General features: G+C 44.1%; 1 protein-coding gene across 2 annotated transcripts in view; it reads left to right on the forward strand.

Annotated features, from left to right (window-relative positions):
- arid5b (AT-rich interaction domain 5B) overlaps nt 1-25,159 on the forward strand; it is a 62,714-nt gene extending 37,555 nt beyond the window's left edge. For both annotated transcript variants that reach the window (XM_023830896.2, XM_023830897.2), the window contains 6 exons: nt 3,978-4,096; nt 5,019-5,214; nt 6,986-7,038; nt 8,815-8,912; nt 18,053-18,254; nt 20,467-25,159. In XM_023830896.2, coding sequence (XP_023686664.2) covers nt 3,978-4,096; nt 5,019-5,214; nt 6,986-7,038; nt 8,815-8,912; nt 18,053-18,254; nt 20,467-22,608 — 2,810 coding nt within the window. In that variant the 3' untranslated portion in view covers nt 22,609-25,159. The remainder of the gene's footprint in view (nt 1-3,977; nt 4,097-5,018; nt 5,215-6,985; nt 7,039-8,814; nt 8,913-18,052; nt 18,255-20,466) is intronic.

Here is a 25,159-nt window from a genome sequence, read left to right on the forward strand (position 1 = left end):
ACATCTGAAATCGTTTAGAGCTGCTCTCCCTCGTAGCGGGCGGATGGATCTTCATCGCGGAACACGCCCAAGTGGCGGCGCCAGTGCAAGCAGCCATGCTGCCACCATTCGGGCATCCGTCTGCCCGAACGGCAGTAGTACGAAACCAGAATCCAGATCCGTGCCGGGAAAGCCTTCAGAATGAACGGCTCATCGGAAATACGGGGGGGGGGGGGGGGGCGAAGGCGGCCCGTTCACTGGGACCTTAATTAATTTGTACGCCGCACAATGTGGACAGATTGCTTACAATAGGATGGCAGGATGAGTGGGGGGGGGGCAACCATCAGACATTAGAGGAATGTTATGCTGCATTATAAATGAAGTTGTCAGAAGAGATCTGCATTGATCATGGCCTTCATGAATTACAATCCCAGTTAATGTACACGCTGGGGCTGTGGGGGGGTGGTGGGGGGGGGAGACAATGAGGCAGAAAAAGAAGACTGCTACAAGTGTTGAGAGTCTGGCGCACTTCGTCAGCCTGTCCATCAGGTGGTGCTGTACCAAAAGGCAGGCTGAGCAAAACATGAATGGCGCCTCCCTGCCAAACGAAGCGTGGAGTAGCCAAAGAGCCGGTATGCATCACGGTTATACCGTATCCGACATCCCAGTGCCCCACCAGGGAGCTATTTAAAGCCCCTAAATTATTTTGTTTACAAAAATCAGGAGTGCAGATATCCAAAGCACAGCCTAACGTGACATCAGACTGCAAGAAGGGCATCTGAGTACGAGGGCCTACCCTGATGTTCTGGTTTTGACCCTAACTCCATTTAGGTTTAAGTTAAGTTAAGTTTAAGTGATGTGGCACTATCCTATAAGATATTGAAAAAAGGATACACAGCATAGACAAGATGAGAGCGAAAAAGTCTGTAAGCTCAGTTGTTTCCAGGGGATGTGACCAGTGCTCGCAGTGAGAGTTAGTAAATTGGTGGGTATGCAGCCTTGTGAAAGACACGCACGTACACACAGATTGTGTAAGCCGACAAGGCGGTCACATTCTCCCAGTGATTGTAGAGCTTCTCCCTCGCTGAGAATACCAGGCCTGCTTTGCTCGCCGTGCACTCCCCTCGGTACGGTGACACAGATCTGGGCTATGAATGTGTTTGCCAAACTTATCTGGGAAGAGGGAAGGCCAGAGAGAGAGAGAGAGAGAGTCCCAGGAAGACACAGCACGTGACGGTGAAGGGCTGGCCTTGTGTGCCAGCACGCCGTAGCTAGGTTGAGCTCCCCTCCCCGATCCGACTCCCCTCGACCCACTCTCTGCTCCGTTTACCGCCTGAGTAATGAGGCGATGTGGATGCTGAGTCTGAGTCTGTAAGGCTGAAGAGGCTGAAACATTCGCTGATTTCGGGATGCCAAGTGAGCCAAGAGTCACAGACACCAGTCAGACAAAAACAAGTTCATCTCAGACATCACTCCCAGTTAAAGGCGTCTCATTTTTGGAGTTCATCTCATTTTATTCTTTTTTTTTTCTTCTAAATCTATAATGAATTTTACATGATCTGAATACTGACAGTGTCACCGTACTGTAAAATTTGTATCATATTTTAAAACATGAAACAAGACAAATAGTTGTGTTTTTTGCCGTAAACTGTTGAGATGTGTTTAGTTACATTGAACCCTGTTTGCAAACACTACAGTTTTCAGACCAACAGCGCTACAAGAAAAACAGCGAAGTTAAGTACAAGCTTATCCATTTTGGTAATCGTGAGTAATTCATTACTCACAGACCTGGAATGCAAACTGTTGTAAGACTTGCGGTATAGAAGAAAAAAAAGATCTTGGAACATACATTAATCTTCTGGACAAAGACAACTGATATTTGAGAAAGCTTTTTATTCCAAAGAATTTCTGTGTAAATTCACCCATTGTGAGGCCCCTCTGTTGTTTATGTGAGGCTTGAATCAACGCGTTTGTCACGTGTCTCTGTGTTAAAAAAAACAGCTTAGCAGTCATGAAAGTGATAATGCATGGAAAAAAGAAAACAGTGCTATTGGGTTTGCTGGGTTTGCTATTGTGGTTTCTGTTGTGGGCAGAAAAATCAAGCAGAACAAACATCACACTTCCACAGTATACCTGGTTTCTAGAAATAAGTTTAAAGTAAATAAACGTTTGTTTGAATTATTTTGATACACATATGTCTTGCTTTTGTTTTGTATCTTTTTAATTTTACATGTTAATTCTCTATAAAAAAGTAAGTGCTTAACCAACCTGCATGGTTAAAAACTAGCCGGTGTAATACTGTTTGGAAATACTCAAGCTTGCACTTATGCTCCTTCACAAAGTTTGCTGATGTTACCACTGCAACAGATGAAATCAGGACCGACAGCAGCACGGATCTCTTTACAAAGCCATCAGAACACACCTATCACCGATCTGAGCATTTTGCAGAATTTAAACCAAACGAAAGGGGATATATTCCAGTAACTTGAGTGAAGCCATGTTCTCTGCATACCCTTTATAAGCATCAGTAGAAGCAACTGACACAACTGAGCCTGGAAACCAGTGTAGGAATTAATCTTCCAGTACAATTTGCCCAGTTTGAGGCTAGCTTCATCCACGCCAGGCTCATCTTAGCAGCTGGGCGTCATGGAGAGTTTTGCTCGAGTGTCAAAATGTGATCTGGACAAGAAGATCCATGAGTTTTAGGCCGTGGTGGAAGATAATGGGTGCCCTCACAGCGAAAAGCCATCATTCAAGAATAATTTGAATATCTGAGAAGCAGTAGGGATTGGCAGGGATAGGGGACATTCTCAGTCTGTGTAACCATGTAGCTCACTGATTTGGCTGGTGTGACTGCCAGGAGAGATTCCCATTGGAGGCCAAGCCAAGCAAGGTCAGTATGTTTTTCCACTCCACAGTAATGCCGTGGCGCATTGGATATGTGATTAGTATTGTTGTGGATTGGCCTTCTTGGCTGTGGAACAGTGTATGCTTTGATTGTTGCGCTGTGTTCAACTTTGCATAGTACCAAACCGACACCGTAATTTCCCATTTGGGTTATAATGCGGTAAATTCCGTTTTATTTACGCTTAACCTTTGCTGATAACTGGCCATTTCCTCTAGATGTATGCTCCATGTGTGCACTGGTTATGCGTCAACAATCACGCTGCTCAGAAAGTCATGAGCGGAAGATTTAATCTTTGTGCTTGAGATCCACGGAAAAGAAGCGACGCCTTTAGCTGGACTCGTCAACACCGAGCCGTGCCTGGCAGTTTCCGAGCTCGGGGATCCGCTGCCTTTGCGCGTTCGGCGAACGCCATAGGCTTTTTTTCCGCCGGCGCGAGGAGCGGCTTAACGATGGGTGGATGAACAGATACCGGTTCATGGAGAGAGAGAGAGAAGGAGGGGGGGGAGAAAGGGAGGTCGTGTGCCATAAACGTGCTACCATGCTTGTGCTGACACACGCAGTCCTTTCATTTGGCAGACACACGCTTTAATAAAGCGAGCCTGAGATCTTATCAGTGCAGTACAAGGAAAAATATTTTTTTTGCAGTGAGGTGGATGGCGTATTCTTTTGATGTGCATTAATACCGCTACCTGATTCAAACGACGATATCATTTCCAATTCCGTGCTTTTCCACCAAATAGAGGCGCCTTAACGGTTCTAAACCGAAGTTATGGAAACCTTCCGCCCCAATGTATTGTACTTGTTAAATGGCACTGAAGTGTTGCACGCCACAATGAAAGATCAAACAAAATAAGTTGTGTATGCATGTATTTCCTTTGCAGGCACCTCTTTCACTGACGAGTATGGGGGCCATACATTCTCAAATTGATTTGGTTTCTCATCAAACAGCTTCATCCCGCGTGACTCACAGCTGTACATTTACACAGCTGTACATTTACTGAAGCAGTTCAGTTCATGTTTACTCAAGGGTGCAGTTGTTGAATCTGCACCACCGATTGTGTTAAATCTTCATTACCCTTTGTTCCCGCAGCGCCCAACCTAAAAGGCCGACCTCGGAAGAAGAAACCTTCCATCTCCCAACGCCGTGACTCCCAGGGTCAAAACACAGGCAAGGAGACCAGCAGCACTGAGCCCAAGGCTTCTGCCAAGGTACGCAGTTCATTTGCACTCCATTTCCCAGCATGCCTTTCCAAAAAGCCCCCTTTGGCACGGGGACAGTTTTCATTGGCGTCAGCAGCATTTAATCATTGTTGTCCTGCTGATCAAAACTGGTTTTTCTCGTTATTTGTAATATTTCTTTTGTCCGCCCCCCCCACCGATGTCATACTGAACCTAACCAACTCAGACACTGTATAGAACATTTTACAGTGCAGTTTACACATTTCTGTGATAAAGTTCATCTCTCCTCACTGGCGTGTTCTGCTGTCGCAGTCGAGATCTGACTAAGCTCGAATATTATAAAATGAAAGTCTTTCGACTTCGAAGTCTCTCTCTTGAAATTACACGGGTAGTTTTACAGGCCAGTTTACATTTCGTTAAGAGCAATAACTAATAGCATATTAACAGTAGAAGCAGTTATATTCAAAGAAATCACTGTTTTTCTCGTGATAACATGAGGAGATAATAATGGTTTCGTAGTAAAATAGTGTAAAGGATTGTTGAAGAAGCAGACATTTGAGTCAGCATGTCAACCAGTATGTTCAGGGGCACATTAACATGGTCAGAGGCCCCCCTATGACAGAGGGATGGGGGGCCGGCAGGGGGGGTGCACTTTTTGAGGCCCCTAGGCTGTACAGTGGGTAGCCAGTGCAGTAACACGCCCCTGCGCATGTTTATTTGTTCATTTACCTGTTTTGCATACCCTCCTGGCCATCATGGGTCCGTTTAAGAAAACAAAAACGAGACGTCGCTCGTTACCTTGAGCAGATGGATAAACAGACGCGCGTTGGCCGCCGCTGTGTGATGTCACAGCGCGGGCGTTAATCCCCCGCCATTCTGCGCGCCCCGGCGCTGGCCAGTCCTTCCGCAGACTCTCAGGTCGGTAAACCTGGTCTCCGCCCCACCCCCCCAGGTAAAAAGTGACTCTAAGGCCGTGGCGGCCCGGCCCAAGAACAGCTGTAAAAAGGCGGCGTCCGAAGAGACGCCGGGAGTGACGGCAGGTGAGGAATGCCGGGCTGAGGAGCAGGCCTTCCTGGTGGCACTCTACAAATACATGAAAGAGAGAAAAACACCCATTGAGAGGATTCCCTACCTTGGCTTCAAGCAGAGTGAGTAAGACCGCCTACCAATCCCCCCTGAACCCCCCCACCCCACCCCACCTCACCAGCTGGGAAAGGCCTGGGGGGCATGAGGAACAGGTAACTAGTGACGGGGCCCTTCAGATATGAATGAAATCAAGCAATTAGTGTACCCTGGGTGCCCCCCCCACGCTTCACAAGCCGGCGTTGAAGGGGCCTGAAGAGAATATTTGGACACCTGTCAGCTTCCAGTTTCAGACAGACTTCCTGTTTTAATCGACGGCTAACGTGCCACAAGCCTGATCCTTGTTGCATTTTTCACCCATTCAAGTCAGGCCTTAGCAGATGTGTGTAGGCCTTTCTCTAAAAAGATGATATCTCGACCGCGGGGGTTGCTAAGTAGGTCACCGTGACCCCAGAAAAACGAAAAGCGACAGTAATAGCTAGTCGTCTCTCTGGCGCTAATTTGCCCTCGTTGGCTGCTCTACGCGCGAGTTGTCTTGGATTTCAAAGCACGTAGCGCCGCGACTTTGCTCTCCGTGGGGCTCCTTAAATAAAGCTGTCCAAACTACCTTTTGCCAGCAAAGTACTCAAAACATGAGTGTATAATGTATCCCCACTCTTCCTTGAATATTATTATTTTTTTTTACTTACCTACAGATTCCGCAAAAAAAAAAAAAAACTCCTTCTGCAGATGAATGCGAAAGAACCAAAATCATCAGAAGGAATTTGAAATTAATCCCATTTTGGGGCGCTTGTATATGTAATTCATAAATATTCAGTTTTCTATGACTGCCACTGAATATGCATGCACGCTTTTGAATATGCTAATTTGCAAAGGCCCATTTTGCCGGAGCCATTTCTCCAGCACGCCGCCGCTAGCTGCCAAACGCACGCGCGCAAAATGTAGGTGAAGCAGTAGCATTGCCCAGCGCCCGCTTGCCAGGAGCGGATTACCTCTGTCTCCTGCGTTGGCAGCTGAGATGTCTCATTCTGCCCCCGTTACAGCTCACCACCGTGTCACCACAGGCCTCAGATCACCATACGCTGCAAATCTTATTAATCATATAGGTCATATAACACTAAAGAATAGGAGTACAAGAGCCACGCCCCATCGTCACAGGCAAAGGCAGCTGGGATATTGGAGGACTCCCTGGCACACTTTGAGATTTTATTGCAGTCCGGTTGGGGTTAGACCGATTCCACTCCAGAGTGATGGTAACCCTCCCTCAAGCATCAGGTTTTTGAGTAGGTGGCTCAGGCTGGCTTTCATACCGGCACAAATTCTGCACGGTCGATTGCAAGCGAGGCACGTCGGCATTATGGCTCAGGAGTACGAGGCTTTGAGCTGAAAACCTGACATTATTCACCCACGCTAAAAAAAATGCTTTGTTATCTGTGTAGCAAATTTGTAACAGCAATAGGGAGGGAAGGATCGATACTACCAGATCGAGGGTTAGAAGAACAGCAGTATGACAAACCCAGGGCTCTGAAACGAATTGAATTGTGATTGATTCCTCCCCCCACCCCTTTAAAGTCTGTTATTAATTTATGATTGCTGTTTGAAGATGTACAGAAAAACCATGCTTCATTAAATAGACACTCATTTGGTCTGTTAATTGTTTAGCAATTCTGCCCGCAAAGTGAAATGAGGAACAAGCCCAGTGACAATGATTTGAGTCAGTCTGTTCTTAAAAGTCAAACGGAAGGGCCAGGCCCTGTTTGTGTGTGTGCTTGTCAGAGTGTGTGTGTGGCTGTCCTGCAGTTTATTATTGATTAATGCTTATTGTCCCTCTAACAGTAAACCTTTGGACTATGTTTAAAGCTGCTCAGAAGCTAGGAGGATATGAGCAGGTAAGAGTTTGCATCATCTGACTGAAACTTGAATCCTCTACTGCTATATGTGTGTTTTTTTTTTTCCTTTCCCCCTCTGCTCTTGAAAAACAAGCTTAGTCATTTTCCCATTTTAGGCCCGCTGTCAGATGTGTGTTTACTAGGCCGATGTTGGACGACGGCTCCGATCCACATTCGGCGAAATGATGCAGTCATTGTAAAATCCACTAGTGGAAAACATATGTAGCTCTTCTCTGTAAAGGAGATTGGTGTGGAATGCATCTTACCCACGCTGAGTCTTTAAAAGCACTGCTATTGTGCAACAAACCACTGGGACAATAAAGAGATTTCACTTGGCAGGCCATATGACATGCATTGAGCTCTAATATGGGAAAAGCATTTGGGCCTCTTTCAGTTTAATCAGTTAAGGCTATTTCAAATACTGTAAATTACTCTAGTTTTGTTTATCAGTGGTGGGGGAAAAGGGTGAAAAGCTAGGAGAGCCGTTTGTATTCTGAGCAAACAGGAAGTCGTTTCTATGATATAGAGGGCCTCTTTCAAGCTCTCAATCGACACATTTATCGGCGATTTAACCTACTTTCAGTGTACAGGAAGTGCTATGGTTTTGCATATGCACTGTAGAAAAATTATTCACAAGTACAGCTCTGAGTTGAATTTCACTGCTTTAAATCATTCCCCAGTCAGCTCTAGCTTGTGCAAAAAAAAGGAAAAAACCCAGTCAAAGGCAGCTGACATCTGTAATAATAAAAAAAGAGTCAGCTTGCTGAGGAAGGTGGCGTCAGTGGAAATATTTACATTGCGAGGGTAGTGGGAGAGCGCGGTCTGAGTGTCGTACTCTTTCCGAAAGACCAGTAAAATCGGCTCTCTGATAATGACAGCAGGAATACGGTGAGCAAAATACATGTAAAGTCGAGTGACGTAGCCGGATCTGGGTAGCTCGATTTTTGCCGAAAGCTCGCTAGCTAGCTAGTGTGCGAGGATCCCTGGGATCTGCACTGCAAGCAGTACGGCGGGTTGATTTTTGCACTGTTATTTAAAGATGGCTGCATTTGATTATTTGCACATGGCTGGCCGCAGACGCTCGGCACGCAGCTTTGATCACTTCATTTATTAAATGCGTCGAAGCTGCCGCAGACTCCTTTTTTTTTTTTTAAACTGCAATTATGCTAAATTATGCCCGTCTGTATAATTAATGCATATCGATTTTTAAGGATTCATCAAAGGGCAGATAAACACGCCGTTTACATGGAATATACCGTGTGTTGTATTATGAATAAATTATGTAGCAAATGTACAGTTGATCTAGCTTGGAAGAACATAATTATTTGGCTCATTGAAGGAACGGTATGTTACTGCTGTTTAATAGTCGCTTTAGATTCATGGGAACAACAGAGCAACTTAATAAGGGGCCGAGATGGAATTAACCCCCCCGGTGCCAAATGTGGCTTTCGCCTGTGGTTGTTTAGCAGATGCATGTGTAATGATGGTGGTGTTGGTTCCTTTTGGGTCCCGTAATCCCTGTGACACTCTTTTTGTCACCGAAACCGTGGAAGTCTCCTCGGTTTAAAAAACACAGCTGATGTAATATAATGCAAAAGTCCTGCGAGTGCTGCGGTTGTGGCGGGAGGGGGGTCCGGAGCTTAGGCCTCGAGCATTTCCCGCATCCACTGCCCCCCTCCCCTGCCAAATGTAACCCAAAAGGGAACCAATGCCTCATCGCTCCCCAGTGTCCCTTTTCGCCCCGGTCACCTTCTCCCACCCTTTCTTGCCCCTCAGATCACCGCCCGCCGGCAGTGGAAGAACGTGTATGACGAGTTAGGGGGTAACCCTGGGAGCACCAGCGCGGCCACCTGCACGCGGCGCCATTATGAGAGGTACAGGCGCCCGCTCCCCTCCCCGTCCAGCAGTTAGCCGCCTTTAGCAGAGTTACCTATCGTCTGCCACGGTCCCACTGATGCCAAACCCAAACAGGGTTCAGCCGATGACTGAGCCCTATGTCAACCTAACCAGCACAATTTATTGCGCAAGTCCACCAAGCTGGAGATCCAGTCAAAATCTTGCTTCAAGCTAGGGAGCCAATCGAAATCTTGCTTCAAGTTAGGGAGCCAATCGAAATCTTGCCTCAAGCTAGGGAGCCAATCAAAATCTTTCTTCAAACTATAGAGCCAATCAAAATCTTGCTCCAAGCTTGGGAGCCAGTCAAAATCTGACTGATTCAATATATATCATTTTAAGGAAGTTGGAAGCTAATACAGTAATGCTGCCTGTTTAAGGGAAAGCCACATAAAGGAATGAACAAAGGTGGTTATTGTGCTGTTTGTAAATACAGTCCTGGCTTGTGTTTCCCAGAAAAAAATAAACTTTTTCTTCCTGTTTTTTATTGCTGAATAAATGAGTCAAACGTGACCTTTAAAAATAACCAAGACTGGAGTGTTTGAAGGGAAGGTGAAGATGTCCGTAGGGGTCTGGGGGAGGGGGAGGGGGGTGTGAGGCAGGTGAATCCAGTTAGCCTCACCCGCTGCTGGGCTCGTCTGGCCGTCCTCCAGCAGTAGGAGCCACGCTCCCGTGCGTCCCGCCGAATCGATGCGAAGCCCGAATGTTTTGGTGCAGTGAGCGGCACCCTGCCGAAAAGCTACCGGGACACCATTGAGTGAGACAGGAGACTCACCAGTGGGTGCATCTGTGTGTCTTTGTTGAAGGAGCTCCTTCTGGCCCAGTGTCGTCGATACAGCTGGTCTTGCCCTCGGCAGCCCGTGAAAGGCTGGTGCCCCCCTGCGAGGTTGGCTGTGTCACATGACTGGGCCGCGGCTAGCCAATCAGCTCGGTTCTTAGTCCCGGACTGGAAGTGCAGCAGTTGGTCAGCCTTGCCAAAAGGAAGCCCTCATCACAGACAAGACTGCAAGGAACTTAGTTTTGTAAAATAAGACAAAATGCCATTCAACTTTTTTTTTTTTAATCACCATTATTTTAATTTAGTTTTTTTTTTGTCCAAAACTAAAGCTTAAAGTATGTACAGACATATTGAGGGCATCTATTTAAACGATCCATTTCCTTTGTGGACCCTTTATACAGGGAATGATCTTTCTTATCCCTTCCCATAAATATGTCTTCTATAAATGTACCAGCTAGGGACGTTCATATTTCAGGTTAATTATCAGCATTTCAACTATAGTCATCTCATAGTTGCGGAAACCTTTGCTATTGCTATGCTTGCTATTGGAATTAACTTTTTTTTTTTTACGCAGTCATCTTTAATTTAGGATGCTTAAAATAGTTATGTAACTGTTCTGTCCATTAAGGACAAAAATCAATATTTAACATCCACTAAGGTCCAAGCATCCTACTATAAATGCTTTTAAAGGTATTTATTTAACTGGCTCCTCAGATTAGCCATCAGCTGCGCAACACTTGGATTTCAAATTAGGCCATAAAAAATTACATTAATAACCTTGAAAGAGAATACATCATTCTTTCCCTTCCATATCCTGCTGTTTTTTAATTATATAGGTCAGTGCTATTGATCAGCCGAGACCTGTTATTTATTTAATCTTCTGGTTTACAGCATGAGCGCTTTTGTCTCTGAAATGCTCGGTTGTGAACGGCGTCTACAGATAGCACTGCCCAGACCTCATCCAGTGCTTATAATCAGTCACCGAAATGTGTTTGCATCCCGTAAAACACAGATCCATGGCAACGGCGTAATTTATAGTAATTTAGCTTATGAGTCTCACAAGTCGTGTTACGGAGACGCTCGACTTACTGCCGCATGTCACACTGACCATTCACTCCCACAGTCTCACGCACGCTAATTTAAGAGCGAGAGAGAGAGCAGTGGGAAAAAAATCATTTTAAAGAATAGTAACTTTAAATATACCATAATGCATAATTACAGTATTTATCTGTGTTTCCAAATTACCGACTGAAAGGAATGTCAAGTTAGAGCTGCATGGGTTGCGTTTCTATTGAAGGGAAAGAAAAAAAGCATCAATTCCTTCCAGTGCTTTATGGATTTTTGTATTCCCCTAGGAATTAATGTTTGCTCTAAATTCAGACAAGCCATGCTTCAGAGAACCCATCCTTGAACCTAGAGTGAATATGACAGATTTTAATGCAGGGCTTTTAAGTATATTTTAATGATCTAGTTTCAGAACCAGCGGTCCTTCACTGAGCATTACATCAGCTGCTTTCTCTCTTGGGAGATTATGGTCGTATTTGAGATTATGCTGTGCAGTAAATACAGAGGAAGGAACTGTTTGTTTAGCGGGCATGATTAACCAGTAGGATTATCAACCGGAGAATTTCACGTTATTCCTTGCCATATGGAGGTAATTTGACTGAGTGTACTTCAATAGAACAAGACTGTCATAATATATTCATAAACACTAGCAACGAAGCGTCGCACTAATGGTGAAATTATTTGTTGTAAGTTCGCTTGTTGCTGTCACTTTGTGGGTGTTCAGAGATGACAGGAAGCTAATTAAATCTCTGATTGATCTAATTAGTCTATCGCACTAATTTGCATGTAAATATGGGCCCTCGTTTGTCCTGCGACGATGCCATCGCTCTCACGTGACAGAATTGCCTCTTCAGATAACCTGGGCTGAAGATGATTAATCATATAGCAGTTTAGACATTTTCTAATTATTAACAAGGCCTCCGAGGTCTGTACCCTGTGCTGTCAGAAAAAGGACAGACCCAGAGTCTCCTGCTCGTAGTGCTTTGTTTCATCAATATGTTAAATTGGTTCATTCCAGTGCGGTAATAGATTTTTCATTCCTCAGCCAATAATGTCTAACTGACCCGCATTAAACATTTATAAAGGTTACAGTTTGCTTTCTTGGGAATGATTCCAGTCCTTCTGTATGCTCTGTTGTCCTGAGTTTCACTAATTGTCAGATTAACAATTCAGTTTCAGATTAACTTCATTTGGGAACAGATAATTATATCGTTAGTGTCTGCAATATTGACAGATGGAGTTATATATGCAAAGTTTATTTTTGCTTTATATGTCCGGAGTGCCATGATAAAAAAAAATACAAATGTTTATACAGGCCTAGTATAACATCTGTCTGTATGTTTGTGTATGCACAGGGTTTAAAGAGAGCTTCCTTTGGTGTTATGTCTATAAAAGCGTCATACATCAAAAATCAGTCGAGAGGCTTGTTATTTCAGTGAAGCAGAACCTCATATCAGACAAATACACAAGAACATGGGTCTTGACGCATATTATTCAACACTTTTAATAATTAAAGTTAGCTTTTCACAAGTTAATGGATTGTCGCCTTTGGGAAATAGATGAGGTAATTCTATGTTCAGAAAGCCAAGCATGACAGAAAGCTTGGTATTGCGTACCCTCACGGTCCTGTTAAACAGCGGGAACCGCTTTTTGACAAACAGTTTAAAGGAGTGTCTGACGTCTTAGCAACCACACTTGCTAGGCTTCCCCTAAATACCTCTTTGCTTTATTTTGGTCGAACATTTGCTTTTCCACTGATCGAGCCCCGCTTGACGAAGCACTCAGAGTCATGTAGATTACAACCACCTGAGCTAAATCACAACTCACCAGAAGTGCTAATTAAAACTCTGCCTTGGTTTTCTCTGTTAGCAGCGGGATAGTGGGCCCCAGGCAGCGCTCCTGCTTCCATTATGTTCAATAACAGGCGTCCAGTTGTGTGTTTAACATTCATTTAGCATCGTGAACCCGCTAAACTGCCATCCATACCTATGTTTTAGTGTGGCTAAAGGCGTAATTTATGGGGGGACACGGAGCATTTCATCAGCAGAGAGTTACGAGGCAACGCCGCAAATGCTCCAGTGCACAAGTTGACTCTGTCTTTGCGAAGCGCCTTATTTATTTCTTTAAGATGTTCAATCGAAAACACGTTTCGTCAAATTAAGCTTTGGATCGTTTTCTGTTGAGACGGTCGTGTAGATAATAATAATTAAATACACAGCAATCCTATTGCGAACTCATGCAGCAAATTCATTATTAATAATTGCATTCGTGGTTGAAGTATAATGTCGTAGAGGATAAACAGGTTTAACAGAACGGTTTTATTGTATGGATTGTTATGATAACAGTCAGCTTTTGCAGACGAATGTATTTGCATACACTTCCTTTGTGCTTTTCTGCCTTTCAGTGGGCAGTGTGCCATCTTGTGATCAAGAAATAGTATTGCATTATTTAATTATAATTAAATTTAAAATAATGCTGTATAAAATGGTGGCAGTGTTTATTATGACCAGCATTGAGTCATTTCAATGGAATCGGAAAAATAGCGTTAACGATAGTTTATTATTAATGACATCAAGTCATTTCTATGGAAAACCATGGAAATGCCCATATTTGTAAGGTTATTGAGAAAATATAAGCTCCCCTTCAAATGCATGCTCATCAGATTATGCAATTGTTACATAAAACACACACAGGTACTGTTTTTGTGTACAGTCTTTCAAGGACAGTCTGTCAAACCTGGCTGGCTGGTTACTGTGCCCCATAATAGCATCGATTCTCTCTCCACCAGCACCAACTCCCCCCCCCCCCCCCATCGTGTTATTTGAGGAAAGGGCCCTGCAAACAGGGCGTGCGTCTGGAAACAGGAGAAAGGTTAGACAACCCCAGGCCTGGTCCACTTCTACTCGCACTGCTCCTCCTGGCGTTCGTGGGCACCTCTACTGCAGGTGCGGGCTCTTACCCTGTCTCCTTGCAGATGGGGGGGCTGGCGGGGGGGGGGGGGGGTGCAAAGACCATCGCCACGGTAACGACCCCTTCTGCAGGAAGACGGGCTTCCTTTGCACGGTGGTTACAACAGCTCTGCAGGGTGCAGCAGCATATATGCAAAATAAATAGGATATTGTTTGCTAGTTGCCACGATTGTAGCACCTTGGGCCGCAAGGAAACAACAGGACTTCTCTTTCCTCTCTCTCTCTCTTTCTCTCCCTCTCTTTCCCCCAACACGTGTTTTGCATTGCACAGTCAGCTGTGGGCACCGAACGCCCCTGCTTTTCCCTCCTGTTTGCCATCTTTGCACAACCTCGCCATATCTTTCTATTTGGAGCACCCCCCCCCCATGCAGGAGTGCAGAGCATTTAAAAAAAAAAAATCTACCTGGGCTCAGAATAAACACAGCACTCTGTATAATTATTGTGTTCTCTAAGTGAGATTATATAAAGGGACTCGCGTTTCGGAATTCTTATTATGGAAATGAATGTTATATAAGACGCACATTAGAAGCTCAGAGGAAGGAGACACTGCGGTGGAATCTTATTACCTTCTGAGCAGCTCTCCCTGTGGAGATCGGTGCAGAGGCCTGTGTGCACATAAAGGCAGTGTACACATACACAACGGCACGCAAGCGCCGCTCACCTTCATTTATATTTATTTATTTATTTTTCCTCAGCTGGACAACCATCTCCATAGTAACACCCCTATCCGCTAAAAGCGTGTCATTACTCACGGCCTGATTTGTGCATAGCAATTAAGTCGGAATTAATGACTGAGCGCATTACTTTTTTTTTTTTTAAGACCTACACTTAACTGCATTTTTTAAATGAATTACAGACAAAGCTGTTTAGGCATTTTAATCAGATGAAATCTGTGACTTACACGGTAGAAAATTATGATAAGGTACGGAGCCCCCGTGGACTGGAGACCGACACGCGAATCTATGACTTGCGCTTGTGGGGTTGGTCGTCCTGGTTGAGCGCTTGAGTGGACACTGCCCTGGTTCTTATTGAAAAGGCCTTACTCATGCTGACTTGGCATTTGTCCCTTCGGATACAGATACAGTTCTGCTTCTCTACCTTGACCCTTCTCCCATTAACCCTTCGCTGCACCATATTTTACTTCCCCTGCATTCTGTGGTTCTACTTCAGCTTCATTGCCTCGGTCATTGCCTCTGCCTCGGTCATTGCCTCTGTCATTGCCTCTGGAATGCGCTTGCGTGTACATGCATGTGCGATTGTGTACTTCAATGACACACGACCACTGCTACAGAACTGGCCTCCCAACCTTGCTTGCAGAGGAGGTGAGATTACAATAAGTGAATTTCAGCAGGGCAGCTGCGAGGTATCAAGACTTATTAAAATAAGCGCACGCATCCTGCACTAGAGTGGGTTGCGCCAGGCCAGCTCTGCTCTTAAGTGTGCGAGCTAGGACCAAATGGCAGCGTAATATATTTATCTGGCCTAAAAATGAACCTACATTGTCAGTGTCGTTTAAATAGAGAACTTAAAATAACTTAGCAGGTTTTTGATTACAGATGGTTTCTCAGCTATGGTCTGGCCATTCTGGAACACAGGAGTTATGCATTAAGCTCTCGATATGCCAAGCACTCCTTACCCACACTGTAGAACTTCGCATGCATTTCAGGATTTAAAGATGCATGCTGTCATTTAGAAAGAAATGTCTACATTTTGATGATATCTCAGAAGTGGGAACAGACAGTTGCTTATTTCCTTAAGAAGTGTAACTGATTTTTTTTTTTTGCTCCAAAAATAAACACAATATAATTCCTAATTGAGTCTGCAGCCATGCTGTAATTGCTAATAGTCTGTGACTTGGTGCAAATAGAAATGTACTGTTATGTAGGGGGATGCAATAAATCGTGCTGAGGAGGGTGTTAGCTGGAAGGGGCCAGGAGGAATAAAGTCACATTCTGTTTTTTTTTTCTTTTTTTTTGGCCATTTCAGTCTGCACCCCTGTGTGGAAAGGCATAGTAAATGGATGGTAGCGTATAGGAACCTGGGCTATCTTTCGTAGCCTGGAGCGTGTTCACATTAGGACAGGCGTCCTGCTTATGGTTCATTACCCAAGCACACGTGCTCAAAGTTTTAGGCTAGATGTGCATTTCCCTAGAAATCGAGAAGTGTGTGTGTGTTTATTTATTTTGAGAAAGTGCCTAATGGTCTCCTGCAACATGCCCTTCCTTCTTCCCTTTCTTGTTTCTTCTCTATTTCTCTCTCTCTTTCCCTCTCATAAAGGAACATTTAATTGCACATTTCCTGTTCTTGGCACAGACCTTCGTCCAGCTGTATGGAATGTAGTTATATTGCTGTCAACTGGCCAGTTGCTAAGCTGAATGAAAAATAACAAAAAATTATAATCATACACGCCCAGTTGAGCTCTTAAAAGTGTGTCTGTGTGTGTATATATATATAAATATATATATACACACACAAGACTGCTAGTAAATAATTTTCACCCATATTTATTTTCTTTTTAAACTTAAGCAGAACAGAGCTGTATCTTGTTTTGCCCATAAAAGGAAATATGGTAAGAACGATACGAATGTTTTTTTAGCTGCCCATGAACGTCTCGCCTTCCGTCTATGAGCGATTTCCAGTCTTATGGAAGTAATCAGTAAAAATAAAAGCATATTCAGAACAACTAAATTAAACGACAACATCTGATGTCAATCTCTGGCTAAAACATCAAAACCTAAGGTCAGAGAGCTATGCCTGCCGTTACATTTAACTATAAAAGGGCAATCGTAAAACATGGGTCAGAAAAACTCAGGTTTGCAAAACATGCACGCTTTGCTGCAAACTTTCAGATTTCAGAGGATTAGTTAGGAACAAGATAAATCATTGTACGTATTATTATGCTTTCATTATATAAACATGAACTGAAACATTACAGTGGGAATCAGGTATTTGGCAGCCGCACGCTATTTTGATTTCACTGCATACAGCGAACGTTTTCCAGTTTTAGCAGCTGTAACATGTTTAAACTTTTGGTAATGGGATCTAAAGATGAATGTTCCCTCTGGGCTCCTGCTTAGCTCCATGATTGGAGGGCTGCCAGGCCTGAACCGGCCAATGGTTTTCCACCGCGCTTCCTCGCGCCCGCTCTGGCCGCGCATGCTTAGTGCAGGCTCTACTCTTCAGCGGTGGTAGTCGGTTGGGAGCCGCCGTTGAATAAATACAGGGAAAGGGCGAAAGTGGTGGCAATTAAACAGTCTTCTGATGTCACAGCATCTAGGAACTGCGTGTGGTTGGGTGTATTGGTGAGAATGGTGACTGGGCGGGGCAAATAAAGAGCCAAATAATTAATTACAGCTTTTGTCACAGTTCTTTTAAGCAGCTCATAAAATGTTCTGTCCTGATATTTATGCCGTTTCTCATTTCCACATTCTGTTTTTTTCCACTGTGTCTTTTACTGTGGAGGTAGTATTTATAATTCAGCGTGCCTCGGATACTTCCCACTGTGACTCATTAATCACACAAATCACATTATGAAAACTCCTATCCGCTGGAGCAGAAAGTGCGATTTCAGCGAAATATATCCCGTCCAATTACCATCTCCGTATCAGGGGTCTGCATCGAGAATGTGCAATAAAATAAATTAGAAAGAAAAGTATCTTCATGCGTTCAATTAGATTCAAGCAGAGTAAAAAAATAATAATGTTATTTGAAATGGAGTGGTGCGTGTTTGAAGGTTTATTTACAGTATTATACCCAGAGTTCTTCAGACGTTGCCGCTTAGGCTGGTTTCATAAGCTCTGCTTCCCAGGGAGAATTGATCTGGATGTTGTAACGTGGGGCACACATCGGGGGTACAGAGCAGATTTATATCATCAGCTGCCGAGAGCAGAAATGCTTTTAATTAGATTTGAGTGCATTGTCTCCCATCTGTATACATCTTTGTTTAAAGCAAATGAGCGCTTATGGATCCATTTGCATTATATGCAGGCAGACGTTTACTGATGCACATGCAGAAACTTTTAGATAATTAAAATATGCATGAAAATGTAGAATGCAGTTTTCTATAAGTTGTTTTCATCTTTAATTGATTTAAAAATACTGTACGTAATTAAAAGAAACATTTGGATTGTACCGTGTGGTAGCAGAGATTGGATATCAAGTGAGATTATAGAACAGTGAAAGGTCTGCATGTGCAGTATATTACAGTTGTGGGTACGCTGGTTTTCTGGACCATGCTGTGACATATGGGCCCCTGTTGTTCACCTGTGTCCCTCTCCAATCCCCCCCCCCCCCCCCCCTCCTCACCCAGACTCATCCTACCCTATGAGAGGTACACCAAAGGAGAGGAAGACAAGCCCCTACCCCCGGTCAAGCCCAGAAAACAGGAGGCCGGCGCTCAGGAGGGGGGCATTAGGACAAAGGTGGCTGTGGTGAAGCGTCCCAAAGATGAACAAAACCACAAGGGCAGAACTGAAAAGGACGCCTTAGTGAAAGCCCCTGTACCCTCCCAGGTCAGTCACACATGAAGTCCTTTGGTTCCACATTGCCAAGAACCTCTCTGCGCTTTGGGAAGAGAAAAAGAAGAAAAAGAAACATGACAGCCCACTTTAGGCAGGGAACCTTCTTTATTTAACAAATAAGCTGTCAAAGTCCCAGAAGAACAGGGCTGTCAGAAGAGGCTAGTTTTAACATAATTATTTTAGCCTGAATGGAGGTTCTAACTGCCTCTCCAGTGACGGGTAGATATGTGAGTGTTTTTCGCCATGGTAACTGCAATAGTTTTTTTTTTTTTATATATATATATATATATATATATATATACTGTTTTCCTGTTTTAGTCGTAATATTTTTTCCTTCTGCTCTGGGCGTGCCTCCTGTGCCGCCCTGCTCAGATCACGTGGACGTCACGTCCGTTACAAGCGGCCGCACTCCGTTCACCGTGGACCAGGACGAGCGGGTGGTTGCCGTGAAAAAGTGTTTCTGAGCATATTTGATGGGCTATTGTGCGGAGAATGAAAAGATGCCATGTTCTGTTCTTACATAAGCCCCGCGTGCTATTTTTATCTCCACCCCATAAAAAAAAAACAATAAATCCTTGGTGATTTGCAAATGTCTCTCCAGTTAAGCATAAATAGGGGGGAAAAAAAAGAATACGGCACTGGAAGGAAAAGAAAATTGAGTTATTATTTTTCCATGAATAACCAATGATTACAAAAGAGTTGAAAAGGCCTTTTGAATTCTCTCCTGAAGTGTCAAATTTAGACACATTTTAGAACAGCTACAAGGCATATATTAATTTCTGCAGTGCATGAAATGAATAATAGGGCTATAGTGTGGAAACAAAGAGGACTGTTGTAAGGCCTGACGAGTTTTCCAGTGACATGCCTGCCTCATCGCTCTGGTATTTTCAGTAATTTGAAAGCCTCTTGAGATAATTGATTGTACATGGTAAGTACAAAATGTAAATGTACTATTCAGTTAGAGGAAGACAAAAAACACAGAGGGGGTTTAAAAACTCCAAACCAAAGCACTTAACAAACATTCCCTCTGTCGGATGAGAGTGCATTTTAAGAACGTTAAAAATGTTAATTTTGCTTTATGGTCATACTGTGTACAGCACATGGACATGTTGTCTGTAGAGAATTACGACATAGTAAGTGAAGTTCATATATTTTGAGTAGAGTTAGACAGCTGTGAGTCTTGAGTGATACATTCATTGCCAACAACCAGACACACCCCATTAGTGGTGTATAACTATATCTACTAGTCACCAGGCACTAAAAGCCTACAGCTTGTGAGAGAGTATCAACAAACATGAAAGGTCTTGTCATTCCAGTGTGGTGCAAGCCAAGCCCTAATGTGACACGGGGGGTCAGATCTTGCCAGCCACACAAAGACCACAGCTGCAGCACAGAAACATTATATGTGACAAAACAGGGGATTTCATTTTCATACTTAAAGAAAAATCACAATCAGCGTAACACTACATATTGTGCATGGATGTTTCCTGTTATTTGAGGATGTTGTTACACCTGTTTTTTTGCCAAGGAAATTCCTCTTTGGTGATGGTTACAAGCCCAGAGAATGTAAGGAACAAAATTTAAGAAGAGATACTTTTTAAAACATCTGTCAAGCTTCCGTATCAGGGATTATGAATAGGCAGGCTGGCAGTCTGCTTTGAAATGTTTGAAAATGCCATTTTGTATCCTGTCGCTGGACGCAGTTTATGTCAAACCTTAAAGTATATAGAATAAACTTGTCAGAAAGGCCAAAGCAGCGCTCAGATCTCAGGTTTTTAGCTTGAAGTATGCAAATAAATAGACCGATTATGATTATTGGTTGGAAATTCAATCTAATCTTCAATCCAGATGTCATTTGGGGCAGCTTTTTATTTTAAGAGAACAGACGTAATTCCTGTTTGGCAAGTACTGTTTTCTCAACTTACCCCTGGTGTACTTAACACTCAAGTCATCTGTCACCAGTGGATATTCAATATAACTTCTTAAGCAGTGATTGCTTTGATGTTAGCCATTTGCAAATATGGTTCCCAGTGAAGGATGTGACTCTCTGGGGTCAGGTTTAGTTAAGTACATTTGACTTGAATCATCTGTTTGGAGGATTATTTACGTTAACTTTGACAGTGGGGTGACTATATTTGCTTGTGCAAGTCATTGAGTAGTATCTCAAGCTCTCAGTGACTAACATAACTCTTTGTGGTTGCAGGCATCTGACGACAAAGAGGAGAGTCAAGAAGAATGCGTTGAACTGAAGCCAGAGACCCAGCACCTTGCCAAGGAGGAGGTCAAGTCTGGAGAGGAGGAGGAAGATGAGGAAGAGGAGTTGCAACTCACTGTGAAAGAAGAAGCTTTGAGCAGCAATGCACGGGAGAAGCCATTGCTTTGTACGCCACCCTGGGAAAATGTCCAGGCTGACCGTGTCACCAAGGACATATTATCCTCGTCTCAGCCGTCAGCCAAGCACCCCGAAATCTTGGATAATCTCAGCCCCAAGTTGCCGGAAGAGACAGACGATAGGTTCTTAAAGTCAACTCCCAAGCCATTACCCATGACATGCGCACAGGAGCTGCAGAATGGTGTGTTGGACCATGCTGCTCCCTGTTCTGTGGGCAAGGTGGATCCCCTCGTGAATAAGGAGACCCAAAGTCACGTCGGCATGGTGCTACCCACCTTGAAGCAGAAGCCACCCCAGAGCTTCTCATTTCCGGAAATTGCTCAAGCGAAGGGGGAGCTCTCCAGCAAGGACGAGTCCTCTTTTAACTACACCCCAATTGCGTATCCAAGGGGAAACTCCGGTATTATGTCTCCGTTGGCTAAAAAGAAGTTTTTGTCTCAGGTCAGTGGGACCGCCTTGCCCAATAACTATTCTTTTGGTGCACCTCCACCATTAATCAACACAAAATGCACAAGCAGCAGCACTGAGGACACTCCTGCTCTACAGAGCCCACTGGGGTCCAACACAGAGACTGTGGTGATCAACAGACCATCTGTCATCCAGCACGCTCAGAGCTTCAAGGCACGGACCATGGAGGAGAGAAGACCTTCAGGCGAAGCCTTGCCTCGTGACCCAAGCGGGAAGTCAGAGCCGTTCACATGTGAGGTTGCCCATCCTCAGGCCAGCTCCGTGGTAGAACCATTTCTATTGAGACCCGAGCTCCGAGACGACGTCGAGAAGTTGTCAGAGAAGCAGGTGCTGCGGCCCACCAAGGTGCCAAGCTTCCTGAACGAATTCTACTCTTCCCCTCACTTGCACAGCCTCTACCGACAGACTGAGCACCACCTGAGCAAGGATCAGCTGACCAAGTATTTGAGCAGAGAAACGCTGTTTCGAGACTGTGACGCTGTTCAGGGATTCCCTCCCAGCAGCCCTGACAATATTGCTTTGACTTATAGCACTCATTTGAGTCAAAAGGAAAAGGTTTCTCCAAGAGAACGTCCATCAGAAGACCAGCCAACAGATCTGAGTCTTCCTAAATCCACGTCACAGACTCTGGCCCCCTCCAAGTCCTCTCTGTGTGGGTTACCCCATTCTGTAATCCAACAAGAGGTGAAGACCAATCCCCCTCCCTTTCAGGTGGCCAACAATCAGACCTCAAATATTGACTTTCATCCCAGGGCTTGCCGTGTTCCTCCCATGACTATGACCCCCCCTAAAAAGGGTATAGACCTTCCCCCTAGAAGTGCGGGGAATACGCAGAATGGATGCGGGGAGGACATCATAGGTTACAAGATGGAGGAGATGGTACGGCCCATTCTGAGTGCCAAAAGCAGCCCACAGAACGTCGGCGCTGCCCGGCCACTGAAGAGGAATCTGGAGGAGCTGGAGAACGGGCCTCCAGAGAAGAAGATCCGGGCCGTGACGCCCATGCACTCGGTGAAGGACGCCGCCGGCAAAGCCAAGACACACGACCTAGAAGCTGAGGGGATAAAGCCTGTGGAGCCGGCACACGCCATGCACATCAGCAGCTATATGGAGAGCCACAAGTTCCCCGTTCATTCCCCCATCTTCCCAGCACTGTACCCCGGAGCGTTTGTATCTCAGGTGCAGGATGTGTGTGAGGGCCTGGGCGCTCACATCCCGGCTGGCTACTCGCACCCGCTGCAGTACTTCAAGAACCAGGCCGTCATCTCTCCACTGGTACCCCCGTTCGCCATCCATTCCTTCATGATGCGCCGGCAGCTACTCGCCTCCGCCGCCAATCCGCCACACCTGTACAGGCACCCCGTGGGAACCTCTTACGGAGACCTCTTGCACCATGGTTTGTACCCAGTGTCTGCCCTGAACGCCCAGCCCGCGTTCAGCCCACCCCAGCTGCCCTCTGTGCACCCCAGCACCAAACTCTCATGAGCGAGCCATCCTGGCGATCCCGTCGGCTAAGCGGCGTGGCATTTTCCCTTCCTCACAAGTGGGTTGCACGTACCCCCATCTCCCCACCCTCCGGAGCATGGTCTAGGCAACCGACAGCTGGCAGTTAATGACTGAAGACGCTTGAGACTGGGAACGGTCCCCCTATTGCACCTGATTTTGCCACTGACGCTTCATGATTTGCACATCTCTTCGATTATATGGGCCGACCAGGCTGATCGTGTCTCATCCTGGCAACGCCAGTTGTAGATCTAGTCTTTCCTTCTCGTTTTGAAAACTGTGGAGGCTGCAGAGGCTCCGGGCAGAAGAATTTATAGCTCGGATCATATGGCTGCATATCCAAAGTATAAAACAAGTTGTGTGACAAATCAATGCAATGCACAGTGCAGTTTCATTACAATGGGAAATGGGATTTCTCCTTTCAAACACTATGAAACATTAAAGAACACTGTTACTGCAAACTATAACCAAGGTTTACTGTTGGAAAAGTTCAATAGTCATTTAAATATTATTCCTTATTGTATTTTTTTTTATTTAATTGTAGATCTGCAGTGGTAGTTTGCAAATTCATTTCAAACCTCCAGGGGTCACTGTTAGAGACTACATACTGTTGAATGCAACCATGTTTGCAGTATATTATTTTGTTCAGTGTAAATAAAAAACAGAGCTGTTTACTATCAGGAATCTCCAATTTCAGTGGTAAAATGTGAAGAGCTTTTCACAGAATGTTTAATCCCCTTTTCAAGTATTCCCAAAAGCCTCCCCCATACGTAGCTGACTGTCTCTACCAGAATGATGTTATATTAAGTTTGTTAATTGTAAGGACTGAGGTGTTTGTACATACTAAAACAAAATTATTGCAGCATTTTTTTTTCTATTCTGTTCACTAGCTACTGTAATTTCTGACCACTCTGAATTAAAAACGACAATGTGGTCAGATGTTTTTTCGTGTGAAAAAGAAGTGCAATGTAATGGACTACTCGGAGTCAGATGCTGTTTTTTTCCTGCAGGTGCAAGTTTTTTGTTCCTATTTTTTTTCCCAGAAGACAATTCAGGAACTACGCCACCATTGAACGATTTCACCAGAAAAATGTTAAAGACTATGGTTCGTCCTAAGAGCACTTAAACAAGCCAGGTTTTCTTTCAAGGAGCAAGCTGAGATTCTGAATATGGTAATAATAGCGGATGAGGGGGCGGGCTTTACATCATGACAGCAGTCAATGGCAACTGGTTTTAATGTAATGTAATAAAACGTAATTTGGAAAATACTTGTCAGCAGTGATAAGTACTAATGGCATATGTAACTCATATGTAACTCATATGTAACTCATATGTAACTCTTTTGCACAAAAGATTTGGGTAAAAAAAAAAATGTCTAAGTCAACATGATTGAAAATCTCCTGTTGTCAGGAGTAATTTGATTTAATGTGTCAGTGGGCTGGGGGTAGAGGGGGTATATAATAGTTAAAGTGTATTTTCTCCAGAGTTTTTGGAGTAACACTCAAGGTTGCTATGTAATATTTTTTAAAACGAGTAATAAACTGTTTTATAAGCATAACAAGGCTGCAGTCTCTCCAGTTTGCACTGCATTTGCTATGGTTGCACGTGACCTCAAAAAAAACAAAACATTGATATTCCTGGAGATCATGTGGACGTGATATATTTAATTCGAAACAATCAATATAAACATTATGAAATCGGGTTTGCCCCATTTCTGCTTCGAAAGGTTGGTGCCTTTTAATATTTGTTATATGAATTGTTGAACAGATTACATATAAACAGAACAAATTAGATGCAACAGAATGTTGAAGTAGAGACAATTGGATCTCGGAATTCACACTCGTTCTATATTTTATCAGAAATATGTTACACTGGGAATTGTGACGGGGGGTGGGGGGATGTACCTGGCCTGATGTTTTTACAGTATGCACGTACACAGAGAAATTAATCACTGCTGGGCTATTTTACTAGGCCACACACTCTAAGGATGGGGGGAGATCTGGTCTAGCTCACAACATTCATTATGATTGTGATGCATGCTGGGAATTTTCTTGCCCCATAATTACAATGTTTGCCAGGAGTTCTCTGGGACCCCCTTTGCCGTACGACGTTGTTGTAGTCGCTTGTGACCAGGGGTTAAAGTTCATTCTCTGCTGTTCAAGCTCCCATAACACAAACTTGTTTACTGATGTGTAATATCCCTCTGTCTGTATTTTTGTAAATAATGTACACTTCTGTTAGTCATATTTAGCCTTTGATATTATTTTATTATTTTGTGTATCTGTACATAGTAAAAGTCGTTTTGGTAACACTATTTAGTTCTGTTTTAAGGTTATTAGGTTTGAAACACTACATTTATGAATGAGCCAATTATTCACACTCAGTTTGCTGGTTTTGTATTTTATGTTTCCAGGCTGTTCTTCTTGAGACGCTTTTGATACTATGTTCCATTAGCATCCCGATCACATAGCTGGCGAAATATTTTGTACTTTATGATCCACTGTATATTTAATTAAAATATTTTACTACCTAA

Source organism: Paramormyrops kingsleyae, chromosome 20 (assembly GCF_048594095.1).
Source record: "Paramormyrops kingsleyae isolate MSU_618 chromosome 20, PKINGS_0.4, whole genome shotgun sequence".
NCBI lineage: Eukaryota > Metazoa > Chordata > Actinopteri > Osteoglossiformes > Mormyridae > Paramormyrops > Paramormyrops kingsleyae.